The sequence below is a fragment of the Diachasma alloeum genome, unplaced genomic scaffold (assembly GCF_001412515.2).
Source record: "Diachasma alloeum isolate Michigan unplaced genomic scaffold, Dall2.0 Dall_scaffold_00200, whole genome shotgun sequence".
Taxonomy (NCBI): Eukaryota; Metazoa; Arthropoda; class Insecta; order Hymenoptera; family Braconidae; genus Diachasma; species Diachasma alloeum.
The window spans coordinates 256,179-276,683 of record NW_021680365.1 but is presented as its reverse complement, the minus strand read 5'-3'; the positions used below and the strand labels follow the sequence as shown (position 1 = coordinate 276,683).

At 35.1% G+C, this 20,505-nt stretch overlaps 1 protein-coding gene across 1 annotated transcript in view; it reads left to right on the top strand.

Annotated features, from left to right (window-relative positions):
* Positions 1 to 584: 584 nt before the first annotated feature.
* LOC107035697 (scavenger receptor class B member 1) overlaps positions 585 to 20,505 on the top strand; it is a 41,725-nt gene continuing 21,804 nt past the window's right edge. Inside the window, exon 1 of the mRNA XM_015253243.1 lies at positions 585 to 1,290. Within this exon, the coding sequence (XP_015108729.1) occupies positions 1,083 to 1,290 (208 nt within the window). The 5' untranslated portion in view covers positions 585 to 1,082. The remainder of the gene's footprint in view (positions 1,291 to 20,505) is intronic.

The following is a 20,505-nucleotide window of genomic DNA, read 5'->3' as shown; positions in this document are numbered from 1 at the left end:
GACTGTCCAGACATTTTAGTGGAAAATTTTGAACAGTGAATTGTCGAAAAACTTTGTTACATTCTTTGTCCACACCCGTACGGACGAGGTCTAAAAATTGCATTTCCGGACTTTTAGGATCCTACTGGCTCGATAGAACACAAAAAGTCCAAAACTTCCCTTTCACGATTACAAAGCTTCCGTTCGAACGCAAAAAATGCAATTGTCCACTCGTTTCGATAGCATTCCTTCAATATACCCCAAAAAACCCGCAATCCCCCGAATGAACCACTTTATATTTAATTACGCACCAGTAATGGTCCCGCAAAAACGTCGCAGCTTCTGTCACGAGGAAAACCCACCGAGCGCTACAATGAAAAAACGTGGAAAAAAAGTCGCCCGACAGGGGGAAGACGCAAACACAGGTGAAATAAATAGTAAAAGTGCACAGTGAACAGAGCAAGAAAGCCAGTGATCGGCGATTGGTCCAAGATCCACGTGCGACCGCCACTTCCACCGTTGGATCGGGGCCCCAGGGGTGGGGTGTGTTGGCTTGTTCCTCAGAATAAGCAGCACAACGCCGATATTTTTCAAAGTAGCTCAAACCGTGTCACAACACTTCTGCACAGTATCGCAAACTGAGAGGATCGGTTACTGCAATTTCAATAAATAAATAAATAAACTAAATAAATAGCTAAATAAACTAAATAAATAAATAAATAAATGAATATCATAAAATAAATGAAGAACTAAATAAAGAGTATTAGCGACAGCCGAGACCTCAGAAGTGGAAAAGCTCTTGATTAAAATCCTTCCAGAATTTTCCTGAAGAAATAAACTTTTCTCCCGTGTTCGTTCACTTTTTGAGGAACAAGGGGAGACTTTAATGAGTGGTGATAGCGCTTCGCGCTCGAGAAACTGAGTCCGCGATCCGCCTCAGTGACAAAACGCGAATGAGGAATCATCGCGCAGTGTGTTCCATCACCTGAGACATTTAATTTAAACAATTGATTTTTTTTTCTCGCTTGAGCTTCTTTCTTCCCATTCTGCGGAGATATATTTAGTGAGTGTGACTTGTGCCAGAGACTAAAGTACAATACGAGATGAAGCACTGCATGTCTATTTGGAGTAGATTAGCCGGCAGCAGTTTCTCCCCTGTCAGCACAACTCCACCGCCTTGTTCTACGGATACTGAGGATTACTCGGATAATGATCCTAGGAACCTTCAGTCGAAATCAGCCATTGTTGTCAACAGATTTTTCAATGCCGCACTGCCTGTGCACGCGGACGGCAGGCGGAAATGGCCGAGAAGTGAGTTCATTGTTTTTTATGGAAATTTTGGAAAAAACGCAATTTCTTTCGGTGGGTTTGGAGGGAAATGTCGGGGGATTTATTGCTTATTTTTAGTTTGTCAGCTGGAATAAAGTTTGTTAGACGTTTTTCAATGAAATTGTCTATTTCTTAGGTGGATATAGGACAACACGCACGAAAATATTTAATAGAAAAACCTATCGCATTCGTTGGAAAATTTTATTGAGTTCTATTAAACTTTCTATTAGTTTTTGGCTGATTCTATTGACATGTTCAACTAACAAATAAGTCAATTAAAAAATTTTCTACACAAAATGTTATCGACAAATACAAGACAATGGGTAATTTTAATTCTTTCTTCACCTAAAAAATAAGAGATTTCACAGAACAATGTTATAGAATCTGTCTGAGGAAGTTCTCTAAAAAAAAATTTTTTTTTCACAATTTCATATAAAATCGCTCAATATTGAAATAATTGAGGGTTTATAAGTGGAAAAAACCTCGCAACTGTATATTTTCTTACAATAGACATCTTTCATGCCTTATTTACTTCAAAAATGGGTGAATTTATCCAAAAATATCACGAAACTTTATTCTCATTCTTCATCTCCATCTTGAAGTTTTGACATTTTCTTTATGCGAGATTATCTCGGTAACAAGTGGGTATAGAAGACAATGTGAAAAGACAATTGTTTTTGCGAATTTTGTCACCTACAGAAAAGATTTTTTACATTTTTTCCGAAAACCCTTCATTTCCGAGACAAATGCAAAAACAACGAAAGTGAAAAGTAAATCAATTCTTTTATTCCAACATTTGATTTTGACTGTTTCACCATCAAAGAATTAGATGCCACAATAAAATTGCCATCGAAATATGCAATTTATTTAAATAGATTAAGAATTTGTCTGACGAGGAAAACAGAAAAAACGTCTCGTCGCGAATCCTGTAACCGAAATTCCCTCGTGCTGGGAATATTGATGAACCCACCGCATCGTTACCATCATCATAAACACACCTATGTAGTTTATTCCGTTGAGCTCGGACTGACACGTGACGAAAATTTTTGCTCCACAGGGAAATTCTAGGGAATCGGCAAAACGAATTGAATTTCCTTCCTTCGTTCGTATGAAAAATTTAAGGCGTTTCATGTGCAAAGTCAAAGTAATGCAAAACAAATTAATATTCAAGAAATGTTCAAATGCAGACTGAACTAGTTACTTGAAAATTTTCATGTTGAGGGATTGAATCCACGAAAAAAAAAAACTTGATTCAAGTATATTTTATACTCAATCGGGGGATGAGTATTTCAATTCGAAGATGATTGTTTTGTATCAGGCCGGGTTGTTGCAAGCCCTCTTAAGTGTAATATAAGGGTCAGGCACTAAGTGTCAGAATATAAGGGTCAAAAAGTGGAGGTTAAAAAATGAGGGTCTGAATATTAGGGTCTAAACATTAGGGTCAGAATATAAAAGAAAAAAAGTGGGTGTCAGGCAATGAGTGTCTAAATATAAGTCATATATTATGCTTGATCACCGTTTTTAGCCCTTATATGACCCTCATTGCCTGACACCCACTTTTTTTACTTTTATATTCTGACCCTAATTTTTTGATCCTAATATTCTGACCCTCTTTTTTTAACCCTAACATTCTGACCCTCATTCCTTCACCTTTACATTCAGGCCCTCAGTTTTTGACTCTAATATTCCGACCCTCATTTTTTAACCTCCACTTTTTGACCCTTATATTCTCACACTCAGTGGCTGACCCTTATATTACACTTGAGAGCGCTTGGTGCAACCCGGGCTGATGAGAAATAATCATCCTCGAATTGTTTCATGCATCCACGAATTATGCACGTGCGAATCCCATGCACAATTGCTTTATCATTCAATACTTACGTATGACGATGATCATCCGAAGTCCGAGGACCAATCGCTGGGTATCGAAATTTATTCAACAATTCAGTCCATAAATCGCCTCTCTATGCAAACCTATTACGGAAATAAATATCAATATGTTGTCAGTAATAATTGAGTTATCACCGTGATGGAATACCAGTTTGAAGAGATTTCCCGGATCTAATGTCATGAGCCAATACTACATACGTGGTTCCAGACACTTCAATTGTTCAATGAAAACAGGAGAAACGAAAATTTTCCCCGCGAAACTGAATTTTATTTTTGCGTGACATTTCAGAATAGAATGCACGAATAGAAATATTTTTGTTGAATTAAAAATATGAGTTTACGAATTTTTAACAGAAATATCGTTCAAGTGGATAGTAAAATTTTTAATGAAAATATTTATTTGATTCCAATTCGTTAATCTCAGAATTTTTACTACAATAAAGTTCTCTATAAAAACATTCACAAATTTATCAATCAATAATCGTCAATAATTCTCCAAATTAATGCAATTGAAATGAAGTAGAATAGAAAATATTTACATTAAAAAATAAATATAAGAACGAAAAATCGAACGCAGTGACTTCCTTCGAGAGAAATACCGCAAACAAAAATCTGAAATTCATTTAAATAAAAATATTGAAGTTTGTTGCTTGAAATAATCTCCCGAGATTGTCCTGAAATAGGAAAAAAATATCGAGACACGCAAGAAGATGTCAGTTTCCTGAGGAAATTGATACATCAATAATTTTCCATGAAAAAAAAATGAATGATAAAAAAAAAGATCATGGAAAATTGGAATACAGTTGAAGGATGCGATGCTGCCGTGTAATTACTCTCAGTTCACTGCGAGAACGTTTACTACACGACATTCCGATGGAACAGGTCCAATTATGCAATATACATTGTAATGGCAATAATGAGATGTTAATGATTCTGTGGCGACCTCGTGTGCAGAGTTTGATGATAAGGAATACTTTAATTATTATTTGTCATTATTACTTTGCCGCACCAAAGCGTTCAGTGGGTGTTTCTACAATGTTTTTTTTTCATTAAAGAAAATGATAAAATTCCGAAATTTAAAGAAAAATATTGAAACACTTATTTTTCAACTCAACAAAACTGAAAAAAATGTTATTTAGTCATTTTTTTGTAATTCGATGTGAAAAAATTTCGTGCAACACTAATTTGTTTCTATTTTCTTGAAAAGATTGAAAAACAAGTGGGAAATTGCTCTTATTTGTGCTAATAAATTAGCAATATGCTTCCGCATGGTTATTTTGCACATCATTTCCTTCTATCATGTATAATTCATTATTTAGTTCATCTTATTAGATAGAATAAGACTTCCTTTCAATTAATTTTGGCAGATTTTCAACTTAGTTGAATGTTATCATCATCATTATTATTATTATCCCTTTCTTCTATACAATCGATTGTCTTTTTTACGGTTCTGTCTCTCCCCTCAGCCCTGCGATAAAATGTTAATAGAAAGTTTTTATTTATACATACTTGAATGAATTTGAAACATCTCATTTGAAGAAACCATCAGAAAGCTCTCTTTCAGGGAAATTCATGAAAAATTCTAAATTTTCAACAATCATCATAAAAATCAAATCAACCAATATAGCTACCGTAATCATCTTCCAACTTCGACTTAATGGCATTGAAACAAACATTTTAAGCTATGATTGAATTCATTTTAAGCATGATATTCACAGATATCCCCGGAATTCTGACTTTCAAAAAATACAAAATTTTTGCAAATTTTCAAATAAATCAAAGTAATTATTATTGCTACGCCTTCATCTTCGAACTCGGTCAAAAGGACATCCAAACAAATTTTTTAAGCCATCATTAAATCAATTCAGAACATTTTTTTTGGTTATCGTGAGACAACCGATTTTCAAAAAAATCGAAAATTAAAAAAACTAATCGATGAATTAAATTTTGAGTAATAGGGCTCAATAATATCTACAGTTTAAAAAAAACATTGAATTCCACCCATTCATTACAAAGCTTCCATTCGAAAACGACAAAGCAAAAAAAACACGAGAATACAAAATCATCTAATCTTAGCTAAATCAATCGTCTAGAATTTTTATAAAAAAGATTATTAATTCCACCTCGATCTCCTCCCGATTAAACATTGAATACCCCGTAAGAATGGGCTAGTCGAACTTTTTTTGTAAAATAAAAAAAAATCACATCCTCGTTTCAAGATCAACTGAAAAACGATAAAAAATCACAGGAACATCTGATCGGGTGAACGACACACCGATTACCTCAAATACTTTCGAGAGCCACTCATACGTGAATCAATGCGCATCAGCGTGATGCAACATCACGAATGCCATCATTGACCCTCCACGAAAACACTTCAAGCAGAAATCCCCCGAGAAATCCCGCAAGACAATATTAAACCCAAAAAAAAATCCACACACACATTTTCACGATGAATCGTCCTCACGAGGTGTCGAGGGAAGAATCTGAGTATGAATGAACGAAAAGCCGATGACTTCTCCACGTGCCGACACCTCTAGTCACAAAAAGTAGAAAAATACTCGGCACGGTCAGACGATTCCGTGCCTCATTGTTCTCGTGACGCCTGAAAATGAGTGAAAAAAGATTACACGAGAGCCATGCAAACGTGGGCACTCGTACGCTCGATTCATCGAGCACACCTCGAGTACAATCCACACGTGCTTTCACCACATGCCTCAACATTGCTACATGAAATCGGATAATTCAAATTCGCCTATTGGAGAGTCGCGACGTGCCTAAATTTCATGCGCGCTATTTTTAACGGTGTCGTAATTAATTTTTTGTGAAAACTACATTCAATTTTGTCATTGCATACATCAATTGATACATTAATCTATTAAATAATTAATAAATGCGTTAATTAATAAATTAATCCAATTAAATTTTGGAATTCCGTTTGGCAAATTTCGGTTTTTCCTCAACTCTAGAATTTTTATTTCATAAAAAAATTATTGTGATTTATTTTTCTTAGCGTTGTATTTTTTTTTTGTGAAAGATAAATTTTATTTTATTAATTCATTAATTAATGACTTAATCCAATTAAATTTTGGAATTCCGTTTGCCGAATTTCGGTTTTTCCTCAACTCTAGAATTTTCATTTCATAAAAAAATTATTGTGATTCATTTTTATTAGTGTTGTAATTATTTTTTTCTTGAAGATAAATTCAATTTTGCCATTGCATACATCAATTGATACATTAATCTATTAAATAGTTAATTAATGCATTAATTAGTGAATTAATTCAATTAAATTTTGGAATTCTTTTGGCAAATTTCGATTTTTCCTCAACTCTAGAATTTTTATTTCACAAAAAATAATTGTGATTCCTTTTGTCAGTGTTAGAATTATTTATTTGCAAAAGATTAATTTAATTAATCAATTTAATTAACGCATTAATTAGTGAATTGATACAATTAAATTTTGTAATCCATTTTCTTAATTTTTCTTCTGTTTTCCTTAACTCTAGAATTTTCACTCAAAAAATAATTGTAATTCATATTTAACGCTGTAGTAATTATTTCTTTATGAGACATTAATTTAATATCGTCATTGCATACATCAATGAATGCATTAGTCCATTAAATATTTCATTAATGCATTAATTAATGCATTAATACAATAATTTTGTACTCCCTTTTGTTAAATTTTTTGTTTTCCTCAACTCTAGAATTTCCATTCCATAAAAATCCTGACCTTCAACAGAATGTTAGTTCCTGATTAAATTCACAACAAAATCCAGTGATTCATTGAACGAATGAATATATAAGAGAAGAATGAAAGTCAAGAAGTCCCGGCATCATCGAGATTAAAACAAATCAGACGTTCAATCTTGGAAGGTTACACCGGAAAATACTGAATTAAATTTAGTTATTTATGTGCATGGATACAATGACCAATGGGAATCACCGATGCATCAACTGCTATACCTAAATCTGTCTTGGGTTAAATAATGAAGTAATTACTAGACGGACCACGTGCAATGTGCACGGAATTACGATTGAAATATACCAACGGAACGAGTCTTTCGCAGCGAGATTCGCTGTGGGCTGAATGTGTACAGTCACCTTTTCAGTTTATACCTTTATTTCGAGAGGTCTTTTATGCTGAGGTGGAATCGTGGATTGTAATAACTGTCAGGGAGGTGAGGTTTTTCCATTCCAACTTCCTACTTTTGACGCCCACGTGGTGAATTGAAGGATTTTACGGGGAACAATGAAGAAATTGATTCGAATTGAAATAAGTTTTAGGAGCGAATTTTTAATCGTCAGTAGGTCAAGATTGGTAGAATGAAATTTCATGATTTTTTTTTAATTTTGAAGGTATTTTTATAGACTTTAAAATGAGACTTGATTCATCTGAATTCTTCCGCTTGGACCAGAGATATAGAAAATTCGATAAAGTTTTGTTTATTTCGCATTTTACGATTTCTTATTTTCATAATTTTTGCATGTGGTTTAGAATGCGATTATCTCTATAACGAGTGATTTTAGAAGAAAATGTGAAAATATATTTTTTGCGCAAAATTTAATTATCTGCAAAAAGTTCTTAACACTTTTGTCTCTAAAGAGATTAGTTCTCGAGGTAATCCATAATTAATAACAATGTGAATTTTTACATGATGAAAAAGTGTCAATAGAGAAATTGATGTTTTATTAGGATTAATACATTTAATAATTTTACATGCTAATCTAGTTTATTCCCCATTTGCTTTTTCTATTCCAATTTATATAATTTGTTCGTTTGCTAAAGTCTGCGATCATCTAAAAAAAAATTGCTCAATACACCAAAAATAATAATTTCAACCTGAGAAAAAACCACTGATTTCTACGAAAAAATGGAGTCACCGAGTTTTTTAAGCAATTCTTTGTCCGCCATATCCTCCTGTTGACATTGTCCGAAGGACCTCATGATATTCGAGTCACTCCGCCGATCGTTAATTGAGTACTCGCACGGAATCAATGATACACACACGAGCCACCACTCCGAAAAGCGCGAGGACCACACACGCAATGTCTCGAGAAGAAAATATCAAAACAATTCTCCATATCTATATTGACTCGTCCCCACAACAAAATATCTTTCATTGTACTAATGGAGTGAAATTTATGCATGAAACCAGCATTCCTAAATCCACCCGAAGGTCTCGCTCGTTATTTAGACGTCTTTGGATCGCCAAATTCTCCGTTCAAACAAATCCAAACGAATGTTTCGATATCCAGCCCAACAACAACACAGTGATTCATCGGAATCCGCGGAATTAAACCACTCGCTCCTTCATTTCCCGTCGTAACTCTGGATGGAATCCTCCACCATTCAGGCCTCATCGGTTTTTTCTCCCATCTGCGTAGATTTCCGATATCACCGGCTATTAGTCATATTTTCTCCAATTCGCTGGAGGAGAAAAAAATCGAGAGAGGAGAAATAGTTGATCGATGGATGCAGAACGAGTCACGGAATGCTCAGCGGCCTGAAAATAACGCATTTGATAACCTAAAGGGGATAATTACGGGAGGAAATGGAATAATTGAATTACGTTCTTCTTGTATTGAAGGCGCGCTCATTTATCGGCGGAATTTCGTTCTACTCCTTATTCAACATCTTGCTTCAATTCCTCTCTCAGCAGTTTTCTATACTTCAGAGGCCAATTTCTAGGTTTTTCATAATTGTTTAACTATCTTGCAGACGAGTACGAGGGGATAATTTGATTCTAACAACATTTTACAAACTCGAATATGTTTTAAATTGCTGGGAGAAACCGAATGAAGATTTCTGTTTTTTAATGAAAGGGGAAAGGAGATGAAGTGGAAAAAATTAAGTCGGAGAATTTTTAATAGGGAATTTCTCAATAGGATAAGTTGTATAGAAAGATAAAAATTTAGCTGTGGGTGGAAAAACTTTAAAATTTGATTCATTTCAATCACACGTTTGCAACGTGAAATTCATCTTTTAGGATTTAACGTAGTCATTTTTAACGGACAAAACAGTATAAAATAAAGTGTTAACAACGCTTCATTTTTTTACCAATTTTTACTACTGAACGAAGAGAAATTACTTAAATCGTATGAGTTTTTACTATGTTAAATTGTAATTTTTTCTTACGATTTAAAACTTTAGTTTATACTCTCGCGCATCCTACATTTTACTCGAGGAAATAGAAGAAATTAATATGTTGACTAGTAAAAACTCTAGCGGACAACGAGAGCGTCGATTGTTTTCAATTATTGGAATTTCCTCCCTCCGTCGACCACGCAACGGCCCGGCTGGCGGATTCTATAATTCTAAAAAATTCAATCCTTCCTCTCCCCCCTCCTCTTTTTCAGAATGAATATACGTGGAGCAAAATTATTGATAATAATTTTCAAGGATGATGAAGAAGATTAAATACGGTTTTTCACTTCGGTTATTCAAAAAATCCCCCTCTCCCTCGTCCTCTTCCACGAATATTCATTTTGAAAGGGGGAGAGAATATTTTTTTAACTGACGAAGTAAAAATTCATGTTTATACTCCTAAATTTTAGTCGTGGCAATCGAAAATTCAACTTTTATGCTGCCATTTTCTACTATACTGACTCTCAATTTTTACTATGTTCAACAGTAATTTTTCCAACGGACTCCATCATATTTTAATTTTGTCAGCCGTATTTTTTCATTCAGCAAGTCATAGTTTTCCATTTGCTTCTCCAAAATTACTATGTTAAATGGTACATTTTCGAGTGTGGAAGGTACGGTTGTGCATTCTATTTCTCAAATTAAGAATGGCTATGTTCCCACAGTAAAAAATAATTTCACATTCTTTCCGCGTCTATGCTATCAGTTCACTTTTCTGACCCCCGCACAAGAGAACCAATTATTATAAATAATAATCAATGCACAGATTGAGAATAAATTCCACATAATGTCATCCTATTTTTTTTCTCCTCCATATTCTGAATTGTCTAGTATTCAAATCAGATCACCAGATGATGATAACCACCTCCAATTATTGCGATCGTTGTCAGAGTTTTCTTTGCTATTCACCGCGGCACAAATGGCGAATGACTTTAGATATCGTGGAATTGTAGATTTATGGGTTTTTTATTCAATCAGGTGCCGGCTGGATGCTAGCACAGCCGGAATTGAGCTCGTGAGCGTCAAGATCGAGAACGAATTCATCGTGCTGTGGAAATCCCTCGTGTTGAAAATTAGTGTTTTTTCTTTATGCAAGACAATTATAAATGAAAATACACGCGAGAGGCTTGTGGCGGCTTTGCCCTTGATAATCGGTTCCGCGTGTTGCGCATTTTTCCGTGAGAAAGTCGAAATTTTTAGGGACATTCCGTAAAACAGCAACTGAGGAATTTCTTCATCGGATTTCCACTGAAAAATTTCCAACATTTTCTGCGCTGTTTGTTGAACAGAGATTTCCAACACAAAATATTTCATAGGAAAAACAAGTGCACCGAGAGAAATATTCAATAAAAATTACGGAACAATTCGCGTAATTCGCAATGGAGAATCGTTTTCCGACAATTTTTATAGGAATGGAAGAGAAAAAATGTGAAACGTTCAGTGAATTTTCCGGTTCATCACCGAACAAAGTACGAAATTGTCACGTAATTTTTCCCGAAGAAGTAAAATCTTACAGAAATTTGCCGACTTATTATGTCTCCAAAATCAAAAATTCTTGAACGTTCAACAATTTTTATGAAGCTGGTGAGTTATTTCTACGTTCCGTTCCGTTAAACTTCTCAATCGTTGGGGAAAAATTACGGAACGACTTGTTGTCCCCACAGCGGTGAGTCATCAGACGGGTGGTTAATTTTTACGGAACAAATCGTAGAATTTACGTTGCGATTCGTACAATTTCCGTTCCGACTCACACTTTTTATTGAATTTTACTTCCCTCGCGGATTACGTTTCGAAACGTAATTTTTACGTTTTTTTTCTGACAATTTTCACTGAACATTTCTCTCCGTGTGGGAAATTGCTCTTGTCTTCATATGATGTCCTTATTTTTACTAATCAATGCTTCCGAATAGTCATTATGCACATCAATTTCTTATATGGTACGTAATTCAGTAGCGAAGTGGTAAAACAGTTCAAATCGACTTATCCCCCAGTTGAGTATTTGGGGAATATTTCCAAATCTAAGGGAGATAGCGAAATTTTTGTAATTACATTTGTTGTAGGTCTCACTCGGCTCTACAAAAAAGGTAATGCTAAAAAATTCACTATCTCTCTTAGATTCCGAGATATTCATTGAAAACTGGCCAATAGTCAAAATTGACTTAAATCGCTTTGCCACTTCGCTACAGAATTAATTGTTTATTTCATTATTAAATTGAATAACATTTATTTTTGAGCAATAATTATTGAAATTAGCAGTCCGAATAATATTCCGGAGATAATACAGAAATTAAATACATCGGCCGTGACCATTTTAGAGAATCCTCACGGGATTTGGTGTTGGATGTTGGGCCCCCAAAAAATACAAAACAGAATGATCCGGTCAACAAGTCCCTAACGAACGAAAAAACAACAACGAGGCGAGTGCTCCAGGGCAGAGGCTCCCGTCCAAACAAGTGCAATTGACCAACTAACCCGAAACCGGTCGTCTCCTGGCGAGAACCTTCCAGATCCTTCCGACCTCTTGCATGCAAAAATCTCCCATTCAATTTCTACGCTCGATCGCAACCTAGTCGATAAATTCTTGTACCACTGAATGCATGCGTTACCTTTGATCGCGAGATTACATAAATTATAATTAAGTCGGCAGGTCCATTCAGGGCTAATGTTTACATTGTCAACTGACCAAGCGCGGCGGGTTAATTGATTGTTTATTACCTATGGAAATCCCATGGTCACAGATAGGTGGCTTCAGCCATATCCGGATGTTTCTTCATAATTTTTCATGTATGAACAATTGCAAATTGTCATAGTTAGAATACAGCTAATCAATTCTCGTGATGTTTCACTCAATTTCTTTTTTTTAATTGGGAAACACTCGGAGGAATGGCGCGGTTGAATTGAATAAACTGTATTGGAAGAGATTTCGGTAATTATTCGAAGTTATAATAATATCTAATGGAATTCATTAGTCAATGAATGAAGCATTAAATTGAATAAACTTTGTTGGAAGGAAATTATTGAATATTATAACAATATCTGATGAAGGTTTATTATTCAATAAATTCCGTTCGAGAATTGGAGTTTTCTGTCTGTTTATTCAGGAAAATTTTCTCGGAATAATTGCAAATTCGAATCAACATGCGGAATTACAGTGCTTCCCTGTTAGAGAAAATTAAAATTTCACGGACAGTTGACTATTAATTTTCAAGAGGATGACATTGAATTTAGTGGGGATCATTAAATATTCAAATTTCAGAGAAAATTCAATGAAATTTTATATTTTTGAGCAGAAGAAAGACAATAATTTCCCGACTGAAAATTTGAAAAATCTTAAATTCTGGGGTCGAAATATTTTAAGAATTCGGTAGGAAATAATTGGGATTTTTTTCAACGATGTTTCCACGAGGGAAATTGAAAATTTCTGTTGAAATTACTCGTTGTTATCAAATATTTACATAATTACAGAAAAAATAAATTTGAGAAATACGGGTGGGTGATATTACCCGCTGAGCGGTACAGGCACCAGCTCTTCTGCTCGGTGAAAAAAGTTTATCGGGCCTAGTGACATAAAAGTATTATCCAGTGATGCCGCGAGACGAGACGAGAAACTGCATCTCCTCGTCTCGTCTCATTATCAGGAAACAATTCTCTCGTCTCGTCTCGTATCGAAATACGAGAGCAATTTCTTCTCTCGTCTCGTCGAGAATTGAGAGATTCTCTCGTCTCGTCTCATCCCGTCTCGTCTCGCCTCTCGTTTGTCTCGAATGACTCTTCTCATCTCGTCATGTTTCTCGTCTCGTTTGTCTCGTCATGTTTCTCGTCTCGTTTGTCTCGTCATGTCTCTCGTCTCGTTGGTCTCATCTCGTCTCGTCTCTCGTCTCGTTTGTCTCGTCTCGTCTCGTTTCTGTCATTGTCTCGAATGAATCTTCTCGTCTCGTCTCGTCATGTCTCTCGTCTCGTTTGTCTCGTTTCATCTCGTCTCTCGTTTCTCGTCTCGTCTCGTTTCTGTCATTGTCTCGAATGAATCTTCTCGTTTCGTCTCGTCATGTCTCTCGTCTCGTTTGTCTCGTTTCATCTCGTCTCTCGTTTCTCGTCTCGTCTCGTTTCTGTCATTGTCTCGAATGAATCTTCTCGTTTCGTCTCGTCATGTCTCTCGTCTCGTTTGTCTCGTTTCATCTCGTCTCTCGTTTCTCGTCTCGTCTCGTTTCTGTCATTGTCTCGAATGAATCTTCTCGTTTCGTCTCGTCATGTCTCTCGTCTCGTTTGTCTCGTTTCATCTCGTCTCTCGTTTCTCGTCTCGTCTCCTCATATCTCTTGTCTCATTTGTCTCCTCTCGTCTCATCTCGTCTCATCTCGCCTCTCGTTTCTCTCGTTCTCGACCGGCTGTTCTCGTCTCGTCTCGTTGCTGTCATTGTCTCGAATGACTCTTCTCGTTTCGTCATGTCTCTCATCCCGTTTGTCTCGTCTCGTCTCGTTTTTCTCGCGTCTCGCGGCATCACTAGTATTGTCTGACAAGTATGACGATGTGATTATGATCCAGGATTATAATCACATTCGTCAGATAATACTTTTATCGCCGTCTGACATAGAATATTTCACGTCACTTGGCCTCAAGCGAGGCCAAGAATCGCGATTTATCGGGCCTAGTGTCATAAATAAACATTCACAAGAACATGATGAGTTCAATGGATGAGTTAATACCGACGCGGGGCAATGAACTGCTCCTTCACTCACTCACTCTGGAGGCGTTATCGCCTCTCCAATGTTTACTCGGATTACAGCATCGGAGCATCATGTACCGCGTTCATAACAGAAGCTAGGTCGCTCGTAACCCCTGCATGATTGAAATGAAAGGAACGGAGGGGTGTGGATTGTTTAAAAAAATTACAACCTCTGAATACTTCCCAGTCCCTCACCCATATCCATATTTCAGTAGTTTTTATGGCCCGAGTGAAAAGTGAAAATCCGGAAATATTTTTTTTCCCAGAAAATGGCAATAGGTTATCGGTCAAAAATATAAAAATATCGTAATCACTCGAGCATTCAGTGATTAGGATATTTATCCTCACGACCTGTTAGATGTATGCTCAGTTAACCAGCCATTAAAGTTATTAATTCTACTGATATAGTTCTTTAATGACGTTACAAATCAATTCCATTTAAGTAAATTGATTTTTGTTTTTTGGATCTATTCCTAAATGGCTAATTGTCTGGTCAATGAGTGGATTTAGAACAAACAGAAAAATCTGTCAATATTTTGTCTTAATATCATTCGTTGTCAAGATAATTTATAGTCAAGATAGTTTTATTGTTGCGTATTTGTTATCTTTCTCCCTTTCAACCACCTTCACATGCGATCGTCTCTTTCCCATTCGTTATTATTTTATCTCGTGTCCTTTTCCGCGGACGTGTCTTTTTTATTTTGTACTCTTTTTATTATTTTCTTTCGCCCGTAATTTTCGCAATAAAGTGAATAATGAATGAATTGTTGTTTAATAATATTTATCCTCATGGCCTCTCTGATGTATATTTAGACAAAAATTTAATGGACCAATAAGTGAATTCTTTATTTAAATCAATGAGTCAATTAATCGATGAATTTGCTTGTATTTGATGGTTTTCAGAGCCTGAGGAAAATTAAATATTAATCGAAACGTCGCGAATTGACAATGATAATGACAATAGTATTTTATACTCATTTTCTCCAATTTCCCATGATCTACATTCAGTAATTCTTTATTCATTCCTGAATATGAAATTATTTTGCCGACAGATCGATTTAGGACGAAACACTGAAAAAATTCCTCGACATTTCCTGGGAAAATCACTTACTAGGGATATAATCAAACAATTAAATAGCCATCTCACTCTCAAACTGGTTAAATACTTCGCGATTCCCTCGAATGTCAACAAATATCTCTTTTTTTCTCTCTCCATTTCCCCAATCAAAATTTTCCTCAATATCCATGAATAATCATAAAATCCCACGTCTGAGGGCATTAAAATCCATCCGACTACCTTCAAACGACCGGAGACGTCGCAGCATCACGGGACCGAGCCCCAGGAAATTTCCGTAAAGTGTTTTCTAAAATGCTTCCGTCCGTGCGTCATCATCGGGCCCAACTCCGTGGAGCAATTAATACCGCAAACCGGTGACGATTGAATTTTCTGGCGAAAAAAAGAACTGCCGATTTGCCCCAACAAATAAAAAGAATGTTTATTGCTTTATTCTATCTCATATTATTTTTTCATTTCATAAAATACAGAAATAGTTTTATTTTACTGTAGATACTGTTTTTTACGATCTGAAGGATGTCCAAGCACTTTAGTTATTTTTTCTCCAGTGAAATGCTTTTCTACGTTTGCTGTCGAATTTTGCAATGATTTTATCAATCAAACAGTGCAGGTCTGAATTGGAATCTCGATATTAAACTGTTACACTGAAAAAAAAAATTAATTTTTTCTATCAGTATAGAAAACTTTTTTAAAATCTGAAAAAAAAATTGAAAAGTTTCCTTTCGGAGGAAGATTGATGAAATAATTAAAATATTGCAATTTTTAAAAGTTACGAGTATTTTCTACAAATAATTTATAAACTATCAATTTTCACCGGAAAAAACACGTAACAAATTTATTCATCAACCATTTCAATCATTCATTCATAACCAACGAACATGAAAAAAAATGATAATCCCGTGCAAAACATAATTCGAATGACCCTGGATACTCATGATTTTTTTCACAATTTTTTTGCGCATTTTAATTGACATATTTGATGACTGGAAATGGTTAAATCGATAGTGTGCTCTGTACACGAAGAGAAATTTTTGATAAAAATTATCCTACCGTTCTATAAAAATGAATCATGAGTCATCGATTCCTCATTTCTATCCCGAAATTTAGTAAAAATTAATATATGATGACCAGATTTTATTAGACGTTAGAGAAATTTTATCCTGACGCATAATAAGTTTTACCCTTCCAGTCCAATAATTTTTATGTAGATAACAACGAACATTCTAGAGCGGTTGGTAAATTTTACCCTACCGGTACAGTAATTATTGTCCTACCGGCACGGTAATTTTTATTTTTATCAGGATAAAATTTCTCTAACGTAGAATAAAATTTGATCATCATATATTAATTTTTACTAAATTTCTGGATAGAAATGAGGAAACGATGACTCATGATCCACTTTTATAGAACGATAGGATAATTTTAATCAAAAATTTCTCTCCGCGTACCGAACTGTAAAAGATACTTGGATATCTTTAACAAGTCTTGAAGACATTGGTTTTCGCAGTGAAGTCCGTGTGAATCGATAAAATCGGAAGAGACCAGCAGAAAGAGCGGGCGAGAAAAAATGAAATTCCCCTCTCGTTACGCAAATGAATTACGTGACTTGAGTCGTGACTTTTACGCGCTTGTGCAACGTCCAACGCGAACTTAAAATCACCTGTGAAAATGCAGTGTGTCACTGACCGTTCGAGTGTGTGTACAGCGGAGAGTACACTCGTTCTGAAAACTCTCCGCCCGAGGATTCCCCATTGACTGTTTCATCATTCTCCTCACATTTTCATCCCCATTCGAAGTTTCCCCGGGTCACACAGGAGCTGTCCCCATTCCCGGGTTTATGGCTGACAAAAAATTCAATTGCACAAATACCAAACAGTGGTATTTCAACCAGAATTATGGACTTCGTGACGGTATTTTGCAATGCGAAAGACAATCAATTAAAACGGAATTTTGTTTTCTCCACGGGAGAGATTAGAGATTTAATGCCGCGTTGGAAATTGGGGTAAATGGGAGGTTCGAGGCTTGCTTCAGCCTCGGTTTGAAGGATTTATTGTTCTCTTGACAACTAGAATTAATCAAGCACGATTTTAATCGATTTATGGGTGAACATTCACATGAACTGGATTTATTTTTCATCCGCAGCGGTAATTTGTCTTTATTTGATTCGAGCGGAGGCTTCATGCCGAACGATTAATTCTGATGACAAGAATCGTGACCTTTGAGTGTGTCAATTTCAAATGGTAATTAGCGGGGGGAGTGAGCGCACCAGTCTGTAATGTTATCTCGAGTATCTGAGCTGCGCCTGTTGGAAATGTCTTTGGAGAATTTGACACTGGGATTTTTCTAGTTGAATGAAGTAGTATTACGGTATTAAAATGGAATTAATTCTCTAAAGGTCTAGAGGTCATACTTTATGCTCAATTTAGAATATTTATTATGCTTTTGATTACAACAGAAATTAATTAAGTTCAGATTTTGATTAATTTATGAGCGAAACCTTGCGGCAATTCGATTTAATTTTTAACTACATTGCTAGGAAATTAATCTTGAAATTTCAAGTGAAAAAGTTTGATTTTTGACAACGATGAAGTTACATTAAATTCCTGTGTACTTCTTCATTGCTGAATTATCAATTTTCAGGTCCGTACGGCACTGAAAAACCTTGAAAATATTTGAAAATTCAGACAACTTTTTTGAATTCTTAATCTATTGAAAATCGAATTGTATGTGATGTTCAATTTTCCGGATGAGTTTGGAAATTCAAGCTTTCATTGAAAAATCAATGATTAGTTAACATGAAAAACCCAATTTTCTTGAGTTTTCAAGACGAATGAGAAATTTAGTGAACGCTATCATTTCAAATTGAATTCAACCTCACGAAATCGAAAATTCAGATGACGCTATGACTGAAATTGCAATAAATGTCTAACAGTTTTTCGTTTCGGCTGTCTAATAATCACAGGCAAGAAATTAACCCTTAAATGAAACAATAATAATCAATCTTAGCAATCTTGTAACTCAGGGATAAAATATTTGTTGATGAATTTTCCTCTATATGAGATATTTTCATCCTGAAAAGGCACCGTCTGACGTGAATTATCCGTGGAAGCATGCACACACAACTCCATAAAACGCACTTCAAGCATCTAAATCGAGCCTTCACCAAACATGTTTTCAGATCAATGAAATTTTTCCTACACCGATTAATATATTCCACGAAAATGTGTCACTCGGCTCATTGATAAAACCACCTTTTTCGTACTCTCCCGAGCGTATCAGATAAAATTACCTCCTTATTCGGAATGGTTACCCTCAATGACACACAGCCGAGAACATTCGATTCAACTGGTTCAGGTTAACGGACGGTAAATGGCCGGTGTATCTCAAGGTCGCAGCGACCTTGCCCGAGGGCCCAAACTTCTTTTTATTCTCACTCGTTTCGGATCCTGATCCACCCCAACAACATTACATTAAAATTTCGACAAAGGAAAAGATCTGAATATTCAAAAAGATCTCGAATATTCAGTGGCATTCAAATTACATTTTGCACAGAATTATTATTTCTTAAACATTCGTTGTTTATAAATAAATAATTAAAATTGTTTAAACTTTTGAAAAACTCACTTCTTACGCATGAAAAAAATTCTGAAGATGAATAAATTTGTTACGATTCCGAATAAATCATTTTTGTGGTAGACAATTGATTCTTTGTAATTTATTTATAGAAAATGCTCGTAATTTTGAAAAATTGTACTTATTAAATTTTTTAATCAATTTCCCTCGAACAGTAAACTTTCCTTTTTTTTTCAGATTTCTAAAATGTTTTCTAACGGTTCAATATTGACATTCAAATTCAGACCTGCAATGTTTAAATAATAAAATCACTGCAAAATGTCCCGAAACTTAGGGTCAATTGGGGTTCAAATGAAAGCTCTGATGTTCGACTTACAAAAGTAGAAAAGCATTTCACTGAAGAAAAAATCGCCAAAGTACTTGAATATCCTTAAACCCTATTCTTCGTTCAAAAACCAATTTTTTCTTCTAAAACTTCAAGACATTTTATTCAGCCAAGGGTTGATATCAAAGTCCAGGGCAATTTTGAATTAAATATGGTCCATTTTGCCCCAATTTCCCTCGAACAGTAAACTTTCCTTTTTTTCAGATTTCTAAAATGTTTTCTAACGGTTCAATATTGACATTCAAATTCAGACCTGCAATGTTTAAATAATAAAATCACTGCAAAATGTCCCGAAACTTAGGGTCAATTGGGGTTCAAATGAAAGCTCTGATGTTCGACTTACAAAAGTAGAAAAGCATTTCACTGAAGAAAAAATCGCCAAAGTACTTGAATATCCTTAAACCCTATTCTTCGTTCAAAAACCAATTTTTTCTTCTAAAACTTCAAGACATTTTATTCAGCCAAGGATTGATATCAAAGTCCAGGGCAATTTTGAATAAAATATGGTCCATTTTGCCCCAATTTTCCTCGAACAGTAAACTTTCCTTTTTTTCAGATTTCTAAAATGTTTTCTAACGGTTCAATATTGACATTCAAATTCAGACCTGCAATGTTTAAATAATAAAATCACTGCAAAATGTCCCGAAACTCAGGGTCAATTGAGGTTCAAATGAAAGCTCTGATGTTTGACTTACAAAAGTAGAAAAGCATTTCACTGAAGAAAAAATCGCCAAAGTACTTGAATATCCTTAAACCCTATTCTTCGTTAAAAAACCAATTTTTTCGTCTAAAACTTCAAGACATTTTATTCAGCCAAGGGTTGATATCAAAGTCCAGGGCAATTTTGAATTAAATATGGTCCATTTTGCCCCAATTTCCCTCGAACAGTAAACTTTCCTTTTTTTCAGATTTCTAAAATGTTTTCTAACGGTTCAATATTGACATTCAAATTCAGACCTGCAATGTTTAAATAATAAAATCACTGCAAAATGTCCCGAAATTCAGGGTCAATTGAGGTTCAAATGAAAGCTCTGATGTTCGACTTACAAAAGTAGAAAAGCATTTCACTGAAGAAAAAATCGCCAAAATACTTGAATATCCTTAAACCCTATTCTTCGTTAAAAAACCAATTTTTTCGTCTAAAACTTCAAGACATTTTATTCAGCCAAGGGTTGATATCAAAGTCCAGGGCAATTTTGAATTAAATATGGTCCATTTTGCCCCAATTTCCCTCGAACAGTAAACTTTCCTTTTTTTCAGATTTCTAAAATGTTTTCTAACGGTTCAATATTGACATTCAAATTCAGACCTGCAATGTTTAAATAATAAAATCACTGCAAAATGTCCCGAAATTCAGGGTCAATTGAGGTTCAAATGAAAGCTCTGATGTTCGACTTACAAA